This window comes from Anarhichas minor, unplaced genomic scaffold, assembly GCF_050575085.1.
Source record: "Anarhichas minor isolate MPS153535 unplaced genomic scaffold, ASM5057508v1 ptg000017l, whole genome shotgun sequence".
NCBI lineage: Eukaryota > Metazoa > Chordata > Actinopteri > Perciformes > Anarhichadidae > Anarhichas > Anarhichas minor.
Window position 1 is genome coordinate 17731887 of NW_027466463.1, and position 16490 is coordinate 17748376.

General features: G+C 44.5%; 1 protein-coding gene across 1 annotated transcript in view; it reads left to right on the top strand.

Moving 5' to 3' along the window:
• sdk2b (sidekick cell adhesion molecule 2b) overlaps nucleotides 1-16490 on the top strand; it is a 68416-nt gene that overhangs the window by 20512 nt on the left and 31414 nt on the right. The window contains exons 4-15 of the mRNA XM_076092854.1: nucleotides 2145-2278; nucleotides 4245-4356; nucleotides 5015-5205; nucleotides 6363-6446; nucleotides 6563-6757; nucleotides 7974-8090; nucleotides 8378-8545; nucleotides 9045-9147; nucleotides 11862-12038; nucleotides 12988-13124; nucleotides 14364-14511; nucleotides 15847-15987. Coding sequence (XP_075948969.1) covers nucleotides 2145-2278; nucleotides 4245-4356; nucleotides 5015-5205; nucleotides 6363-6446; nucleotides 6563-6757; nucleotides 7974-8090; nucleotides 8378-8545; nucleotides 9045-9147; nucleotides 11862-12038; nucleotides 12988-13124; nucleotides 14364-14511; nucleotides 15847-15987 — 1707 coding nt within the window. The remainder of the gene's footprint in view (nucleotides 1-2144; nucleotides 2279-4244; nucleotides 4357-5014; nucleotides 5206-6362; nucleotides 6447-6562; nucleotides 6758-7973; nucleotides 8091-8377; nucleotides 8546-9044; nucleotides 9148-11861; nucleotides 12039-12987; nucleotides 13125-14363; nucleotides 14512-15846; nucleotides 15988-16490) is intronic.

Genomic DNA, 16490 nt, shown 5'->3' on the forward strand with positions numbered 1-16490 from the left:
TTGTATGCCGCTCTGTGCTGTGTCCGATGCTTTTCCTACCTGCCACTCTGGAGCTAAAAAGAGAGTTTGGTCTGTGCTTGTGAGCATTATTATCCCTATTTTGATTTTTTTTCACAATCTCTCTTGCTCCCTTAATAAGGCACTGCACATCCCACACTGGTGAGATCCAGGACAGGATGGAGGCACACATGGACGGAGAAGTGGAGTGGGTTTGTGCTGGAGGAGAGGAGACATGGCGAAATTGTACATGACGGGGTTTATATTTTTTTTCACATTTGTGTGCAACAAGCAGCCATAATTACTGTACTTCTCTAGGAAAAAGCCATTACTTCCAGGGAGTCAAAGACGTTTTGTTTGTTATTTCAGATAGCTGTTATTAATAATTGTGTGCTGCCAATAGCTCTGGGAACTTGAAAGAAAACGTCAAAGAGAAAATCCGACTGAAATGTCAAGGAGTACGGAAGGCGGGTAGGAGCAACAACCATTTGGATGATGTTGATTTTTTTCTCTTAGGGCTGCAAATAAGGACTATTTTGATAATTGATTAATCTGTTGATTATAGCTTTGGCTGATCCATTGTTAATCGGACAAAAAAAAAAAACTTTTTGTTATTTATTCAAAAAACCAAACATATCCTCGCTCTTTTAATACAATAAAAATACATATTTTAAATAAATGAACATGGGGAATGCAGCCATGCTCGGAAAATCATATATATATATTTTATCATGTACAGTATTTGTGTTTCTCACCCAGTGTAGCCAGGCGTTAGCTTCATCAAGCATCCAGTATGTCTGTTTTGAGACGGTTTCACTTCCTGTTATCAATCACTTGAGCTACACGAGGCGCCCCATTGGCTGGCCCCGCCTTAGGAGATGTCACCACAGTGCATAACATAGAACCAACTAATTGATGATTTAAATCAATTGAATAGATTAGTTGTTGACCAAGCTTTCCGATTGGTCTATGACTGAAGCTCTCTTTTGTTTCCTGGCGTGTTTAAACGTGCATTTGTATTCAGGTGTGTCACAAATGTCATAAATGTGCTATCTAGTTGTTGTTGTTTTTTATTTGGAATACATTTTACCTGTTGTGTTGAAGAGTTTATTCCCAAATGTAGTAGTAGTAGGTAAAGGTAGTTGTGTTTTCTGCCAGGGTAGATGACCAGATACCGCTTCCTCACATGACTACATCCACCATCTGGTGGAATGGATGGAGTTAAGGAGAGAGGGGGAGTAGGACGGACCAGTAGATGGAGGGATAAGGCCAGAGGAAAAGATGTATGTGGAGGGAGGCACCCAGTTGGAACGGGCTATCTACCGCCAGATTGTTGAACAGGCACAGATAATAAGAAAATATTGATTGTAAACATAGTCAGGGGGCTGCCACATCAGGCGGCAGAGGGGGGGGGGGGGGGGGAGATTTCTCCCTCACTGGTTGCTACATGGACGAGGGAGAGTCCAAGAGAGAACTTGATAGAGACAACTAGGCGCCAGGTATTAGCCCCTATAGAACACTGATGAAAACGGATTAGTGTTTATTTATTCAGTCATCATTTCAGCAGCCGACAAGGAAGACTCTATTCCTGGCAGCCAAAAGCTGTTGGCTGCCAGAGTGCAGACCACTGGAAGCAGCGGGGTACAAATAGCCAATTAAAAGCCGTGGGTTATTACGCAGGGCTATTATATTTCAGAGCGGACCATGAGGAGAGGTATGAACAAGGGAGGTTGTCAATATTTCTGCCTTGCTCAGTCAGCACCGACACCGTGTTTACACATCGTAAATCGATATACCTAATGCAGCTTGAACAGTGTAATTAAAATGTTAAAATGTTTAATACCCTTTCCAGCAGTGGGATCAAGTGTGGACACGCAACCAGACTCCAAACATATTTAGCTCTAATTAGGCAGTCTGACGCTTCCTCCGAAGGCTAAACATGTATTGTGTTTTCTTTCTTTTTTTATGAAGCTTCCTCTGAACTTCTTGGTTTTGAAGGAGCAGAAGAATTAAGAAATTGTCATTCACGCTGGATTCCTGACACCTATCTTGACTTTCCCTCTCCTTTATCTTCTCGTTTCAATAGGTCTTCATTAAAATACAGATTATTTTTAAAAAACGCTCTACTTGTCTTGTTCCCTCCTCAGTGCCATCACTCTGGACAACACGCTGGTCATACTGTCCACGGTGGCGCCGGATGCCGGGCGCTACTACGTCCAAGCGGTAAATGACAAGAACGGAGAGAACAAGACCAGCCAGCCCATCACCCTGTCAGTAGAGAGTGAGTAACCACATGCTGTAAACACACAGGTCACACGTGTGGCTGCACCGTAACATCTTATGCAACATCAAATGTGGAAAGCAACCAAGCACAATAAGAAATATTTATAAAAAACTTGAGTAAATGTAGTTCATCACATTCCACCACTGCAAAAAATATGCAGATTGAGTGCTTTTACTTTTCATATTTATTATAAAAGTCAATTTAACTTGTTATACTGCATTTTCCCTGACGTGAAATGCAGGACTTATATTTCTACATTGTTGGATCACTACTTTTTCTCAAGTAAAGGATGTGGATGGCCCTGCCACCGCCCTGCGACAGCTAAGAAGCTTTACTTTTACGATCAGATATCATTCCATTGCACTTGGATGTACTCTAAGTGCATCTGTTGCCATATTTGCTCATTTTCGCAGATATACGCACGCAGAAAGAGGGGGCTACGGGGGGGGGGGGGGGGCAGGGACACAGACTGACTGTTCGACTGCCAAGCAGTTCTTAATATTCACCAGCACCCTTAGCTGCTACAACAAGAAAACACAGTATACACATATCAAACCAATTCGAGTAGCTTTAGCGCCGCAAAGTGAAACGTTAGAGGAAACCTAACAGACAGCATCTTATGACATGGTAGACTGGAGTTCAGTGCGGAAGTGAATGAGGAGGGGTGAGGGTAAGATATTACAGTTGACAACACAAGGGAACAGAAATAGCCTATGGGGAACATTGGACGAGTTGATTATACTACTGCTAGAACACACACACACACACACACACACACACTCTGATTCAGGTTATATCGAGAGCCCAGCAGGAGGTCTTAACTTGGCAGGTCTCAGTGGATCACAGCGTACATTTACATGAGCATTCCACTCACGCGCTCACGTATGCACACACAAACACACACCCACACATCGTACACACAGTGACGGGCATGCTGCCGGTGGAGCCTACACACTGACAGTCGTGTTGTGTTTGAGTGAGTGCTTGCGATTGGCTGTGTGTGCACGTGTGTCTGTCGGTATCTGCTGCAGCTGCTGCTCCTGCAGCGACGTCCCTGACGATGCTTTTCCCGTGAGCCCTCGCCTCCCAACAGTACATGCCTAAGACTTGGCGAGGGCATAGGTCAAAGACATCTCTGGGGAGACTAGTGTTCATGTTACAGTAGTCGTACTATTCGGGACAAATTCAGCAAGACATATGTTGAATTATATTTTCAAGTACACCTTTCCGGTGTGTGTGTGTGTGTGTGTGTGTGTGTGTGTGTGTGTGTGTGTGTGTGTGTGTGTGTGCGCGCACACATGCCCAGTACACGGCATCTGATGACCCAAGATTGCTAAGATTGAATCATGACAACCCCTGTAGCTGCATCTGACATGTGCAGCCACAAGCACACTCCCAGGGCATGATGGGATTGACGGATCAGTGTGACTTTATCGCAGACATGACACATCTCAAGCAGCACGCGCACACACTGTGCTCTCACCGCCACGGGCTGTCTGTCTCTGGCGCTCACAGCGCAAACACACACAGACATAAACTATGTCAACAATGCGAGTTTTGAACGCATATGAAAATATATCTGCGCGCGTACACGCAGCAGCCTGTTCACCCCGTCAGCTTCGTGTTCGTCAGGCAACATTTCTCTATCCCTGTTTCTGGTTCTTCGGCAGACATCTTATTATCCACAGTCATTGCACTGCCTCGTCCTATTCGACCCATCCGTCAGAACTCGGATACACTGTGTTCCCTGGTCAGTTTCAATATGTCACGTCGTTCAGCACCCCCGGAGTGCACTGGGTGTAAATGTAAATGTATAGGACACAATGTCCAGAGGACTCGCCACATTCTGTCTGTGATGAATATATCTATTTCTGTTTATCTATCAAGATCATCTCTGCTTAACCTCTCCACATGTGTGTGTTTTTTTGTTGGTGTTTGGCGATCTGTCCGTCTGTCTGTCTAGATGTGGGAGGTCCAGCAGACCCCATCGCCCCGACCATCATCATCCCTCCCAGGAACACGAGCGTGGTTACAGGCACCTCGGAGGTCACGGTGGAGTGCGTCGCCAACGCCAGGTAAACATGCTGGAGCTGCAGGGGTCATATGTGGGTCAAAGGGTCAGTAGACTTGAATCAGTGGGGAGAACTCAGACCAGGAGATTTCATAGAGGTTATGCTTCTCAGAATAAATGTGGTTTCGGCATTTATTGTGGATTATCCATCACAACAGGAATGCGTGAATCTTCTTATTCATATCTAATTTGTCATTCATACATATACTGCACTGCACAAATACCCATCTTAAGTAATGTATGTTTGGTTAAACTGGTCAAAACTGGTCCAAATTTTGTTTTGTACAATAAATTGCATAATTCTATGAGTCTTGAATGATAATTGTGGTTAAATCCAATATATTCTCTCTTGTTTTGCAAGGTTTTGTGTCCTTGTATCTTGAATGAATAAGCAGTATCAAAGCAGACTGCTCCACTAATGGCATCCCTTGATTCATCAAATAGTCAGTTTGAATTGAAAACAGTTGGCATCATCTCAGCCCATAAACAGATATGTTTCTGTATTTCAATACTCGACGCTCCAGCAGATTAAACAGATTGATGGATATGCGTCCCATCGAACCAGTGTTGCCGAACCAGAATCATTTATTACCGAGCAGAAGAAAAACAATTTCTCTCAGTGAGATTGAAACATATCTGAGGCTTCACGTTTCACTCTGCAGGCCTCTGATCAAGCTGAGTATCTCATGGCGTAAGAACGGCGTGTTGGTGACCAGCGGCTTGAGCGACTTCAACCGCCGGCTGACCGTCCTCAGTCCCGTGGTGAGCGACGCCGGCTTCTACGAGTGCGAGGCCATTCTCCGCAGCAGCAGCGTGCCCTCAGTCAGCGCTGGGGCTTATCTGCATGTACTAGGTAAGAAACTGAAGTATGCTCGTGTCTGTTTTTCTTCTTGTATTATCACTTTGTACTTGAATTAGACGCTGCATTGCAAGTACTATTTTTACAGTGGGCCTTGAGAAAGGAAAAAAAAAAGCAGTGAAAGCACAAATATAAAGGAAATGTGCTCCAGATCCACATTCATATGAGCCGTGATGGGAAAGCTTCAGTATCGTTGTCGCTAAGGTAAAATAGGTTCATTGACTAATCGACTTGTTTGTAGTTTGATATTTGTGCTTTTGGTTGCGTGTTTTGTTATTTTCAGTAATTCATGATTTGGAGCACATTTCCTTCATGTTTGTGTTTTCATTCTCTGCATTTTGCCCTGAAAGTTCACCATCATTTTATTCCTTTTACTTTGCACAATGTACAGAGAAAGTAATGTGATTAGTCATAATGCATAATTGCTGTATGCTTTTGCATCAGCACGACACTCTAAATGGAAGGGGGGAAAAAAAACGAGTAGCTCCGTACGGTAAATCAGGCAAATGTGTGGGAGTAAACGTAGCATTAAGGTTGGCAAGTTCAAACAACAGAGCTGGTATGAAAATGATATAAATATCACCGGTCTCACTGTATGAATCTTGCAAAGCTACAGCTGTGAAGTCATGAGGCAGTGAGGGGAAATCGTTATTGATTTAAAAGGGAGAAAGTTAATGGTTGGCCTCAAGAAACTGTTTAATGGCATCGCTCGAGTCACTTTCATTGCATCCCATCGAAACACTTTGATGTTTTCAAGGTTGTAATGTGATTCAAAGGACAAGGTGTGGTGAACTCTTCCCTTGAAGGAGCAAACCGAGCCTTTCCTCTCCCCATGAGTTTGAATGATGCATTTAAAACCATCATGGTGTATCAATTACTGATTTCTGCAATTAAACTACTGTGTAGTGACATTATTTTCAGCTGCTGTATGAGCAGTCTGCCCCCATGAGCAGTACATTTTAAAGCAACAGTACAATATCTTAACCATCCTCCTAATGTCTTCAATTATAGGCACTGTCATAGTAAGCTCTCACACGGTACCACAGGGGCACTTTGTGAGCTTTCTGATGATTACAGCCGCATGGTTTGCAATCTTGCTTCTTATTTTATCAACTTGTCATCCTGTTTCTCCTCCTCACTCCGTCACTCAGAACCCCCACAGTTTATTAAGGAACCGGAGAAGCACATCACAGCAGAGATGGAGAAGGTGGTGGACATTCCCTGCCAGGCACGAGGTGAAAAACATGATTATTTTTTCATGTGATTTTAATGCCGAAAAATGCAATGGGGGGGGAAAAAGGAAGCGTGACTCATTGTCTGTAAACCCCTCCCTCACACTCACCCTCTGCAGGAGTGCCCCAGCCAGACATTGTGTGGTACAAAGATGCTTTGCCCATCAACGCAGTGAAGATGCCCAGGTACAGGGTGCTGGTGGGAGGCAGCCTGCAGGTGAACGGCCTCCTGCCTGATGACACCGGGATGTTCCAGTGCTTTGCCAGAAATCCGGCAGGAGAGGTTCAGACCAACACATATCTGGCTGTTACCAGTGAGTGCTCAGCTCTTCAAGAAATGGTTTAAACAGATAATTACTGCTATTATACTACAATGTGGCTTGTTTCAAAAAAAAAAAGAGTAGTGTTAAATTATTACACAGCTCTCTCAAGCCCCTTGTCAAACTCGGGCAAAAGGACTAGCTGTAATTGCTTTTGCAAAAATGGAAAGCAATTCCAACCTGTAAGGAGGGAGAAGAGGAGGAGCAATTTAGTGCTTTTAAGGCAATTCTGACTCCCGCAATTTCAGAACTATATATATTTATTTGCATTCTCTCAGTAGTTAAGAATGGCGTTTTAGTTTTCTTATATGAACTGAAAGTTGACATTACTACAGAAAAAGGAGCTTAATACCGTGTTTGCTGCCTTACTCTTATCACCTGAATGCATTTTCAGACTTTTTCTCCGAGCACGCGCCACTGCTTGAAATTGAACGCTCATTTCGCCCTCACAGTGCATCTGTTTGGCAAGTTCCTGACATCTAATTTTCTTCACTTTGTCTCAGCTCCCGCAGCCTCCCCTCCACGCTGCACCGCATTTTCAGAATTCATGATATTCTGTTTCACTAACTCACCCCTTCCATCAGCGACTCCCTCTCTTTCTCACTCTGACACTGTCTCGTCTTCTTCTCCCTCTTCCCTCCAGATCTCATCTCATCATCTCGCTTTTCCTTAACACATCCATGTCCCCGCTTCTCCTTCTGTCCTATACTCCCTCTGTCCTTAGCTCAGCACTCCTCCTTTGGAACAAACTCCCTGATCCTTCTTTCCACTTGGAAGCGATACAGTTTTCTGTCATCCTATAAAAGTTTTGATTTATTGCATGTCACTAATAGGGATTTCAGTTATCTACATTTTGCCTTCTCTTTCTACGCTTCTCCCTCAGTCATTTTCCTTCCTCCTCTTCCTATTATCCGCTATCTCGGTGGGTGCAAAAAAAAAGAAAGAAAAAAAACTAGGCCGGCAGCAGACAGTTGTAGCACCAAGGTGAATGCTGTGTCGATCCGTGAAGAATTAGTGGGACAAAGCATCGCCTAAACACTGAGATGCAGCAGGCTGGCGCTTACAAAAAAATACGTTTGAAGAGGGGTTTTGCCATCGACGTTTATTCTCTCACCTCTATAACCCTCTTACCTTCTCTATCCGCTGTACTGAGCTCTCTCTTTATTGTGTGTGTGTGTGTGTCTGTGTGTGTGTGTTTGTCTCCCCTCAGGCATTGCCCCAAATATCACAGCCGGACCCTCAGACAGCACCGTGATCGACGGCATGTCAGTCATCCTGCACTGCGAGACCTCTGGAGCTCCGAGACCGGCTATCACCTGGCAGAAAGGTCTCTGTTACCCGCATGCACGCGCGCGCACACACTCCTAGGGATTATGATGTCTGTTTTCTTTTACGCGTGGGACCACATGGCTTAACAAATAAAGCCTGATTGGATTCCCTGTTTGGATCCCAATAGCCGATCAGGGAAACACTCTCCTTGTTTTTCCTCACAATCCCCTCTCCTATTCTGGTCCTGAATGCCTGCTTATCCCCTCTCTCCTTCCATTCTGTCTATCTTTTTCTCTGTTTGCGTATGTTCTTTCTCATCTGTTTCTTTCTCTTCATGCACTCAAGGTGAGCGCGTGTTGGCGAGCGGTTCGGTCCAGCTGCCCAGGTTCACCCTGCTCGAGTCGGGCAGCCTGCTCATCTCCCCCTCGCACATCTCAGACGCCGGGACCTACACTTGCATGGCGAGCAACTCCAGGGGCATCGACGAGGCGTCCGCTGACCTTGTGGTCTGGGGTGAGCGTGCAGGTTTAGATAGACTCGGCCTTTCACATCCTTTTTTTTAAACCCACTCATGCCTGATTTTGTGTGTTGTAAATGCCCAAGCAATCCGTCACGATCTGTGGCAGTGGTGGAGTTTCATTGAGAGGCATGTCTGCTTAGCAGATGTTGGGTAACGAGGTTGTGCCGTATGATAACAAAACTTGCGCTCAATTCCTTCAGATACAAAAGCACCCTTCTGTGCAAGTTTGGAGTCATCTCCGAGGCATTTTCGGCAAGAAGCCATCACGAAAGAAAATACAAAACAGCAGCATGTCATTTCAATTGAAATGAGTTTTCTGAAATGTGTTTGGCTTGTTGTTGTTTTCGTTAGTATTTGATTTTTTTTCTCAGGAAGGACATTTTGTAAGTGTTTTTCTCTCTCCAATACTTTCTTCTTCTTCCTCTCTCTCTCTCTCTCTCTCTCTCTCTCTCTCTCTCTCTCTCTCTCTCTCTCTTCTCTCTCTCTCCACAGCTCGCACCAGGATAACCACCCCTCCACAGGACCAGAGTGTTATCAAAGGAACTAAAGCCATTATGACCTGCGGAGTCACACATGACCCCAGTGTAACTGTCAGGTAACGATACCTTCCTAGGTGTATTCATATAACAGCACATTGTACTTTTCCAAAAGAGATGGCGTAAAGTGCTTCACAATAGAAGAGAGTAAAAATACAGACACGGTGAAAGAGTGTAAACGGAAACAAAGGGAAGTGAAGATTGGTAGGTCTGGAGGTGCTGTTTGATAGAATAAAGCTGGCCTATAGTTTTCTTCTTGTCAACAAATAAAATGACCAAAACCAACAATGTGTTGGTCTGTCCCTTGATATTTATTTTTTTGTCTATTTAAGTCAATTTCCTAAAAGAGCTGGACACTGTGGTTTTGTGTTTTGTTGGGGACTATTTTCAGTATGTGTATTAACACACATTTGGTGCACTAGTGAGTGCTGCAGTAAGGTGTCTATGGGATTGACTCAACACTCAGTCTTTCCCATTAATGTGTTTTTAATCGTTTTTGGACAACAATGAACACACTATCTCTTGCTTTGGCTGCACTCATTGCGACTGTAAGAAAAATATCCAGAGCAGCGTCTGGCACTCTGTCTGTTCTATATTCTAAGCTACTTTAAGACATTTAATTGAGTTTCCTTTTAGCGAGATGAGTGAATTTTAGTTAACACTTCTGCAGTAGACATGTCTAGGGCTTTTATTGTGAAAGGTAAGAACGAAAGGAGTGGATCTGGTCTGCGCTGCCTTTGTCAAGGTTGAAAGGAGTAATAAAGTGTTGCTGTCTTGGTTCTGACTACAGAGCCTCAGTGTTGTGAACTATAAAGTACATTTTGAAATGGGTTGATGCCTTTATTTGAGGTGCGGAAGCTCAGAAAAATTGACCTTGTTTTATTGCTTTTCGGACATGTAATATTCGTGATCTGTGTGAAAGTACTCATGACAAAAAATATATATTGACGTGTGAACTAATCACACAAAACCACCGCCGGTGTGTAAAGGTCTTTATCCTTTAAAGGAGTCCACACTGTCCACAGATCAAAAGCCCAAAAATAATGAGTTTCAAAGTGAAGGAGACACAATCTCAAAGCCACAGTTTTCTTTTGGTTTTGAGCCCGGAGTGAGGTTCAACCAACAAGCCCGTGGGTGCCTGACCAAGCAGACAAATCTTAAATAGGATTCCGAGTTTGGAGAGGATTTAGGGAGCCACATTTGATAGATCACAGAAAACTCACATCAACACTTTTAAAGGACCTTTCAGCTGCATTCTGCACTCGTTGCAAGAGATTCAGGGATGTCTTACTAAAGCAGGTGAGAACGGAGGTACAATAGCTTATCCATCTAGACTATTGTCAATGCATCAATGGATGCAAAATCCATCTGCACATCTGGACACGTTTCTATGTATTTGTTATCCTCCACACGTCAAAATGAATACCTAATAAAGCACAGTTGTTGAGCCATTTCGGCCCACAGGTCTGTTAATGAAGATGCCTCATCATTAGGTATTACTTACTCTTCTCTACACCGTTGGTTGTTAATTAGTCATTTACTACCCTAAGCACAATGTATTTATTATTTAACGCTCTGTATCATATTCTGTGCTCTATTACATGAATTACAATGTAAAGACTGAGCAAAGACACAAAGCCGTTTCCCTGACTTGCGACAAAGACGTGCAGCTTGTACAAAATCAAACACCCACACATGTAAAAAAAAAAACGTCAGCCGAACACTGATGTGTATGTATGTCATTAGAAGTAGACAGTCGCTGTTGCACACCTCCAGCTTGCGATTGCAGTCCAATCCGGTGCAAAACACACAACCCGCGCAACAGACGATTACTGAACCCCAAGCTGGTAGCCAACATCAGTGGCAATCAATAGACTATCCTGTCCCTTTCTACTCAGAAGAGAAGGCTACATCTGACGCCATCGTTTGAGCTGTGCGGTTTTGATGAGTGTGAATTCAGCGTTTGATATGCAGCCGACAGCCGCTATGATATGCGTGCAGGGCAAGTTTGAAGAGACAGAGAGGACAAAGATGAAATACCTCCCAAATAAAATATTCTTCTGGGTTTGTGGTGGAATAAATAACAAGCAGAACCCCCAGTTTACTCGTTGCTTTACTGTCAAAAAGACTTAACCTACCATCTGAGGCTGACATGCTCGTGTACATCAGAGTTCACATCTCAGCAGGTGGCAACCAAGCAATGCTAGTCAGGTTCTGGCAATCTGGTAGAAACTGTTTTCTGATGTATTTGTTTGTGCATGTAATTAGGCGCTGAAGAAGTGTGAATTCGATGATCTTTACCGTTCAGTTTGAGTTACAAAAGCTACTTGTTTGTTCAGTTCCAGTCGTCACTCTGTTGAGTCTGTATGCAGTCAAGCTTCTTCTAAAATTTCAACATTTCAGATCTGGGAATTGCAGATTTTGACTTGAACAATTTGGACAAGGATTTCCCAGGGACTACTTTCTGTGTGGTGTTTGAGATGTTTTCTGTTTGGTTCAAGGCTTACCCTCCTCGCCCCGTTTGACATTGTTGTTGCCGATGCATTTTCCTAAATCTATAAAACGGAGGTGGTGAGTAATACTGTTGTTTTTACTAATGGGCAAAGACACCCAGGTTGACAAATACAAAGGCAGCGTTTAGTGCAAATAGATATCGTCAGTGTGTTTAAACTGATCGACTGACGCTGCTGAAGGAATGAAAATGCAGCAGGTGACGACGGGGACGGTGACGTTAATGACAACGGGCCAGCTGACTGATGACTTTGCATTCCAGGCATGTCTGGGAAAAAGAGGGCTCGGTGATCAGCGTCCAGTCCATCCCCCGCATGCGGCTGGAGGCGGACGGCACCCTCCACATCTCCCAAACCTGGTCAGGTGACATCGGCACGTATACCTGCAGGGTCACCTCCGTTGGCGGCAACGACTCCCGCAGCGCCCACCTCCGTGTCAGGTAACCACCGTCGCCTTAATCGCTTGCCTGGCTTTCTATTTTCTTCTCTTCCTTTTTTTCCCTCTCTCTCTCTCTCACTCTTTTTTGCTCTGGTATTCTCCAGTGCAAAGATACAGGAAGGAACATGTCTTTTGAAGCAAGACAATGCATCCACACATAGCAAGTGCCAGACGAACACACTTAAATGGCGCCCGTTCCTCCTCACCTCCCCTGTCCTCATTCTCACCCGACACACTCTCAGCCCCACGGGACACCCCCCACACCCCCCCACACCCATGCCCTACCTAGTGAGACTACACTTGTCCTCACACAAACTGCTCTGGATTGCTTTTGTCTTCTCAAATCTTTTCTTTCTCGTAGACTTTCCACTCTTGTTGTACTGTGGCACTGCAGCAAGGGTAAACTGAATATGAATGAGACATCTAACTTTCTGTTTGCCAAACTGATGTACTTACTGACTGTGTCTTTCTTTGTCCCCCTATCGGCCGTCTCGTTGGCTGGCTGCCTTTGACTGAGTTACTGCCAGTTATTCATTCATTGCTAGAAGGCTTATCTATCAATCTGTCTGTGCTTATCTGAATTCATGGCTGAATGAATTAATGATCCCCAGCTCTGGCCTCATTTATTCATGTCTTTATCCGTGCATTTTCTCCCTGTCTGTCTCTTCATGCCTTTCAATCCACCCCCCCTCCCCTTAGGTGATATCTATCTCCTTTTGTTTGCCTGCGTGTCCATCTGGACAAGGAACCGTCTATGCCGTCTTGTCATGCCACATTTCATCACCCGTCTAACTGTTGTAGAACATTCAGCTTTACTTCAGATGTGTCTAAGAAGACGTTCAGTGTAGACAGAAATCTGTAACGCTCTGTAACGCTCTGTCCCCGCGGAGGATTTGCTGTGATGTGAGGGATTCTTTTATTTATCGAAGTTGTCCCGATGTTCCCCGCAGGCAGCTGCCCCATGCCCCAGAGAACCCTACTGCCGTGCTGAGCACATCGGAAAAAAGAGCCATCGACCTGGCCTGGGCCAAGCCTTTTGATGGCAACAGTCCCCTCATTCGCTACGTCCTGGAGGTGTCTGAGAACAGTAAGTCACATATGATCCAGTCATGCATCGATGCATTGCATCCTTCTCTACCTTCTATGCTTTGTAGCCTTTGTGGCGGTTTAAACAACTTCAAGATCTATGAATGGTATATAATGAGTTCGGTCCGGGGGAGAGGGACCTCGGCTCTTGTGATCAGCATTGCAGCAACAAGTGAAGAAGACGCTAAATGTTGCTTGTTTTGATTTCTTTTTTAAATTATTTCCACGCAGCCAGGCCTCTATGACATCAATGCTTTTTTCCCAAAGAGCTAAACTGCAAAGCACATACAGAAAAGAACTTGAAAAAGCATGATCAATAAGACTAATTAAGAATGTCCATCATCGCTTTTGAACTCAGTTTGGACGTGTAAGCTACACTACAGTCCATCCCTTAACAGCTCTGCATGTAACCAGCAACTTAAAGGAATACTTCACTCCCAAAATAATTTGTGTATCAACTGCTCACCCGGAGTTACCTTGATTTCTTGAATAAAACTTAGTTTTTCTCACATACTGTACCTGTACGGCAATAAATAAGCCAAAACCTCTTGATGAATTGAAGTAAATGGTCGCCGTGTTAAACAACAGCAAAACATCCGTTTACAGACTCTCACACAACTCGTGCAGTGAAATCCAAGTCTCATCGAACCAGTCGTATGCTCACCACTTCCCACTTAAAACCTTACTATTTAAAAATGCTTCTGCATCAACGGCACTCGCACTGACCAGTAAAGTGTTTATGCAGAAGTGTTTTGAATAGTAAAGTTTCAGCGAACATGCAGGTGTTTGGGAAGCATTGAGCATACGGCTGGATCAATGAGACTTGGACTTTAGACTTCTCTCCGTTTTCGGCCTCGCTGATGGCAGAGGCCTCCTGAGCCACAGCTGCCCCGAGTACAAATGATCATTTTGGGGGTGACGTGTTCCTTTTAAGTTTATACGATGTGGAACTGTGCCGGGCTTAAATCTGCAGCACGTCGTGCCCTCGCTTCCTTTTGTCAGCATGACTTGTTTCATTTATTTAATGAATTTGAATTTTTCAACTGTGACCTACCGTGACAAAATGATTGCAGGCATGAGAGTGAAAATCCCTTCTGAATATTAGTGAAATTGCCAGAGATGTTAGACTAATTCCTTACAAAATGTTACATTTGATGGGATGTTAAGGCGAATGGTTAGCAAAGCGATGAACAAGATATGTGTCGGAACAAGGTGTTCAACTAGATTTTCTTTGTTCTAGACGCTCCCTGGGCCATCCTGCTGGCCAATATTGAGCCACAGTCCGTAGCGGTGACGGTCAATGGCTTGATCCCGGCGCGCTCCTATCAGTTCCGCCTCTGTGCCGTTAATGACGTGGGGAAGGGGCAGTTCAGCAAGGAGACCGACCGGTGAGTTAAATACAGATCCTACATCTGTTCCTACCACTTCACTTCAACACCAGAACAGTTCTTTGTCCATTTTACCCAGGGTATAAGAAATAGAGAAAAACAAAATGGCAATATACAGTTTCCCTTGTAGGGGGGCTTTCGAGGTACACTTTTCCCATCAATTTTCTGAGGACATGTTGATGGATTTTTTTTTTTTTTTATTGTAGGGAAGCAAGCTTTTTTCATCCATTCTTTTCCTTTGAAATCCACTAAAATGTTCCTCTATGGTGGTATCATCTTATTGGCAATAGCAGTGAGACATCTTAGAAATGTCAAACAAGAACCTGCAGAACTTGGTGGCTGTTAGCAAATAGTGCATTCTGCTCAGGGAAGCCATTTCCTAGACAACCAGATCCCTTCAGTCAAGAGTCGGCGAGGAGGGATATAAGTGTACCAAAGCGGACACACACACACAAACAAACACGCACAATCACATGTAAACACACACCAGCACCCGCGTGCTCTCGCATTCGGAAAGCCGCAGGAGGGATTTAGGTTTCAGGCGACATTAGGTTCGGCCTTTCCGCGGCCTCACACAACTTCAAGCACTCGTTCCTCCCTCCTAACCCTCACCCACTTTCCCCCCTCCCTCCCTTCCCGCCCTCCACCAGTCTGTCACGCTGCCTCTCGCTGCCAGCTCCCTTTGCCAGAGGAGAGCCACGGGGGGGGGCTCCGTCTGTGTGTTGCAGGGGGGCTGGCACTCTGTGCTATGTGACGCCATTTGGTACTTAGTCACCGCCACTGATCTCACTCCCATCTCTCATACGCATCTTTCCCCCAGACACTCATGGTGTTCTGTCCGAGTAAATATATAGCGTTTAGGTGGCTGTAGAGCCCAGGCGTCCCATGACTTCTTCATCTGTGGTGTTAAGTGTGGGCCCTGTGCATATATCTGGGGAGCAAAAGCACGCAAGGACTGCTCTGGGTTTTTAACAAAGACAACAAAGTGGTAGGACACGGTTGAAGAGACAGAAAAAGAGGGTTTTTAGTGTGTGCTTCAGTTGAAATGAAACTGGTATTTAGCTTTAAATGGATATGCTTCATTTAGGCTGTTGTATTATTACAAAGCTTTAGTTTGAAATAAACTAAAGCTGTGTTCATTATAATTTCCAGAGAGAGAAATGTTTGTTTAATCCTATTTCCTCTCTCTTCAAATCTCTGCGTGTGTGTGTGTGTGTGTGTGTGTGTGTGTGTGTGTGTGTGTGTGTGTGTGTGTGTGTGTGTGTGTGTGTGTGTGTGTGTGTGTGTGTGTGTGTGTGTGTGTGTGTGTGTGTGTGTGTGTGTGTGTGTGTGCAGTGTCTCTCTCCCAGAGGAGCCCCCCAGTGCTCCTACTCAAAACGTCATCGCTAGCGGCCGGACCAACCAGTCCATCATGATCCAGTGGCAGCCTCCGCCGGAAAGCCACCAGAACGGCATACTCAGGGGCTACACCGTCCGGTAAGATCCCCGTTCATCCACCGCTCCACTGACACCTCTCCGTGTCTCACTGTTTATTACAAAGGGCCGGAATCAACAAACCTACATTCAGTTCAGCGTGAGGTTCACCCCTCGTGCCGTTAGAGCTGATTCATTTCACTTTAAATCTGTGACGTTGAGAATTTAGGATTTGCACTTTCAGTATGAACAAATAAAAAGATTTATAAAGACATTATCATAATGTTTTAAGAGTTGGAATTCGGTCACACGCAGTATGTTTGACATAAGAGTCCATACAGTGTCAGTTAACACCACTGCATTAAATCAATGATTTTGTCTCAGAGAAAACTAAAAAAGTTTGAGTTCAGAAAAACTTTAGCGACTCTAATCGGCAGAGTCAGCAATATGCCAAACTGACTGTAAATCCTGTAAACATGTAATTAGTTTGGTTTTCTGTCGGGCTTCTTATTCATTACATCCAAATGAAACAGCAGGTGTTTTCCAGACAACAGTCAGTGCCGGCA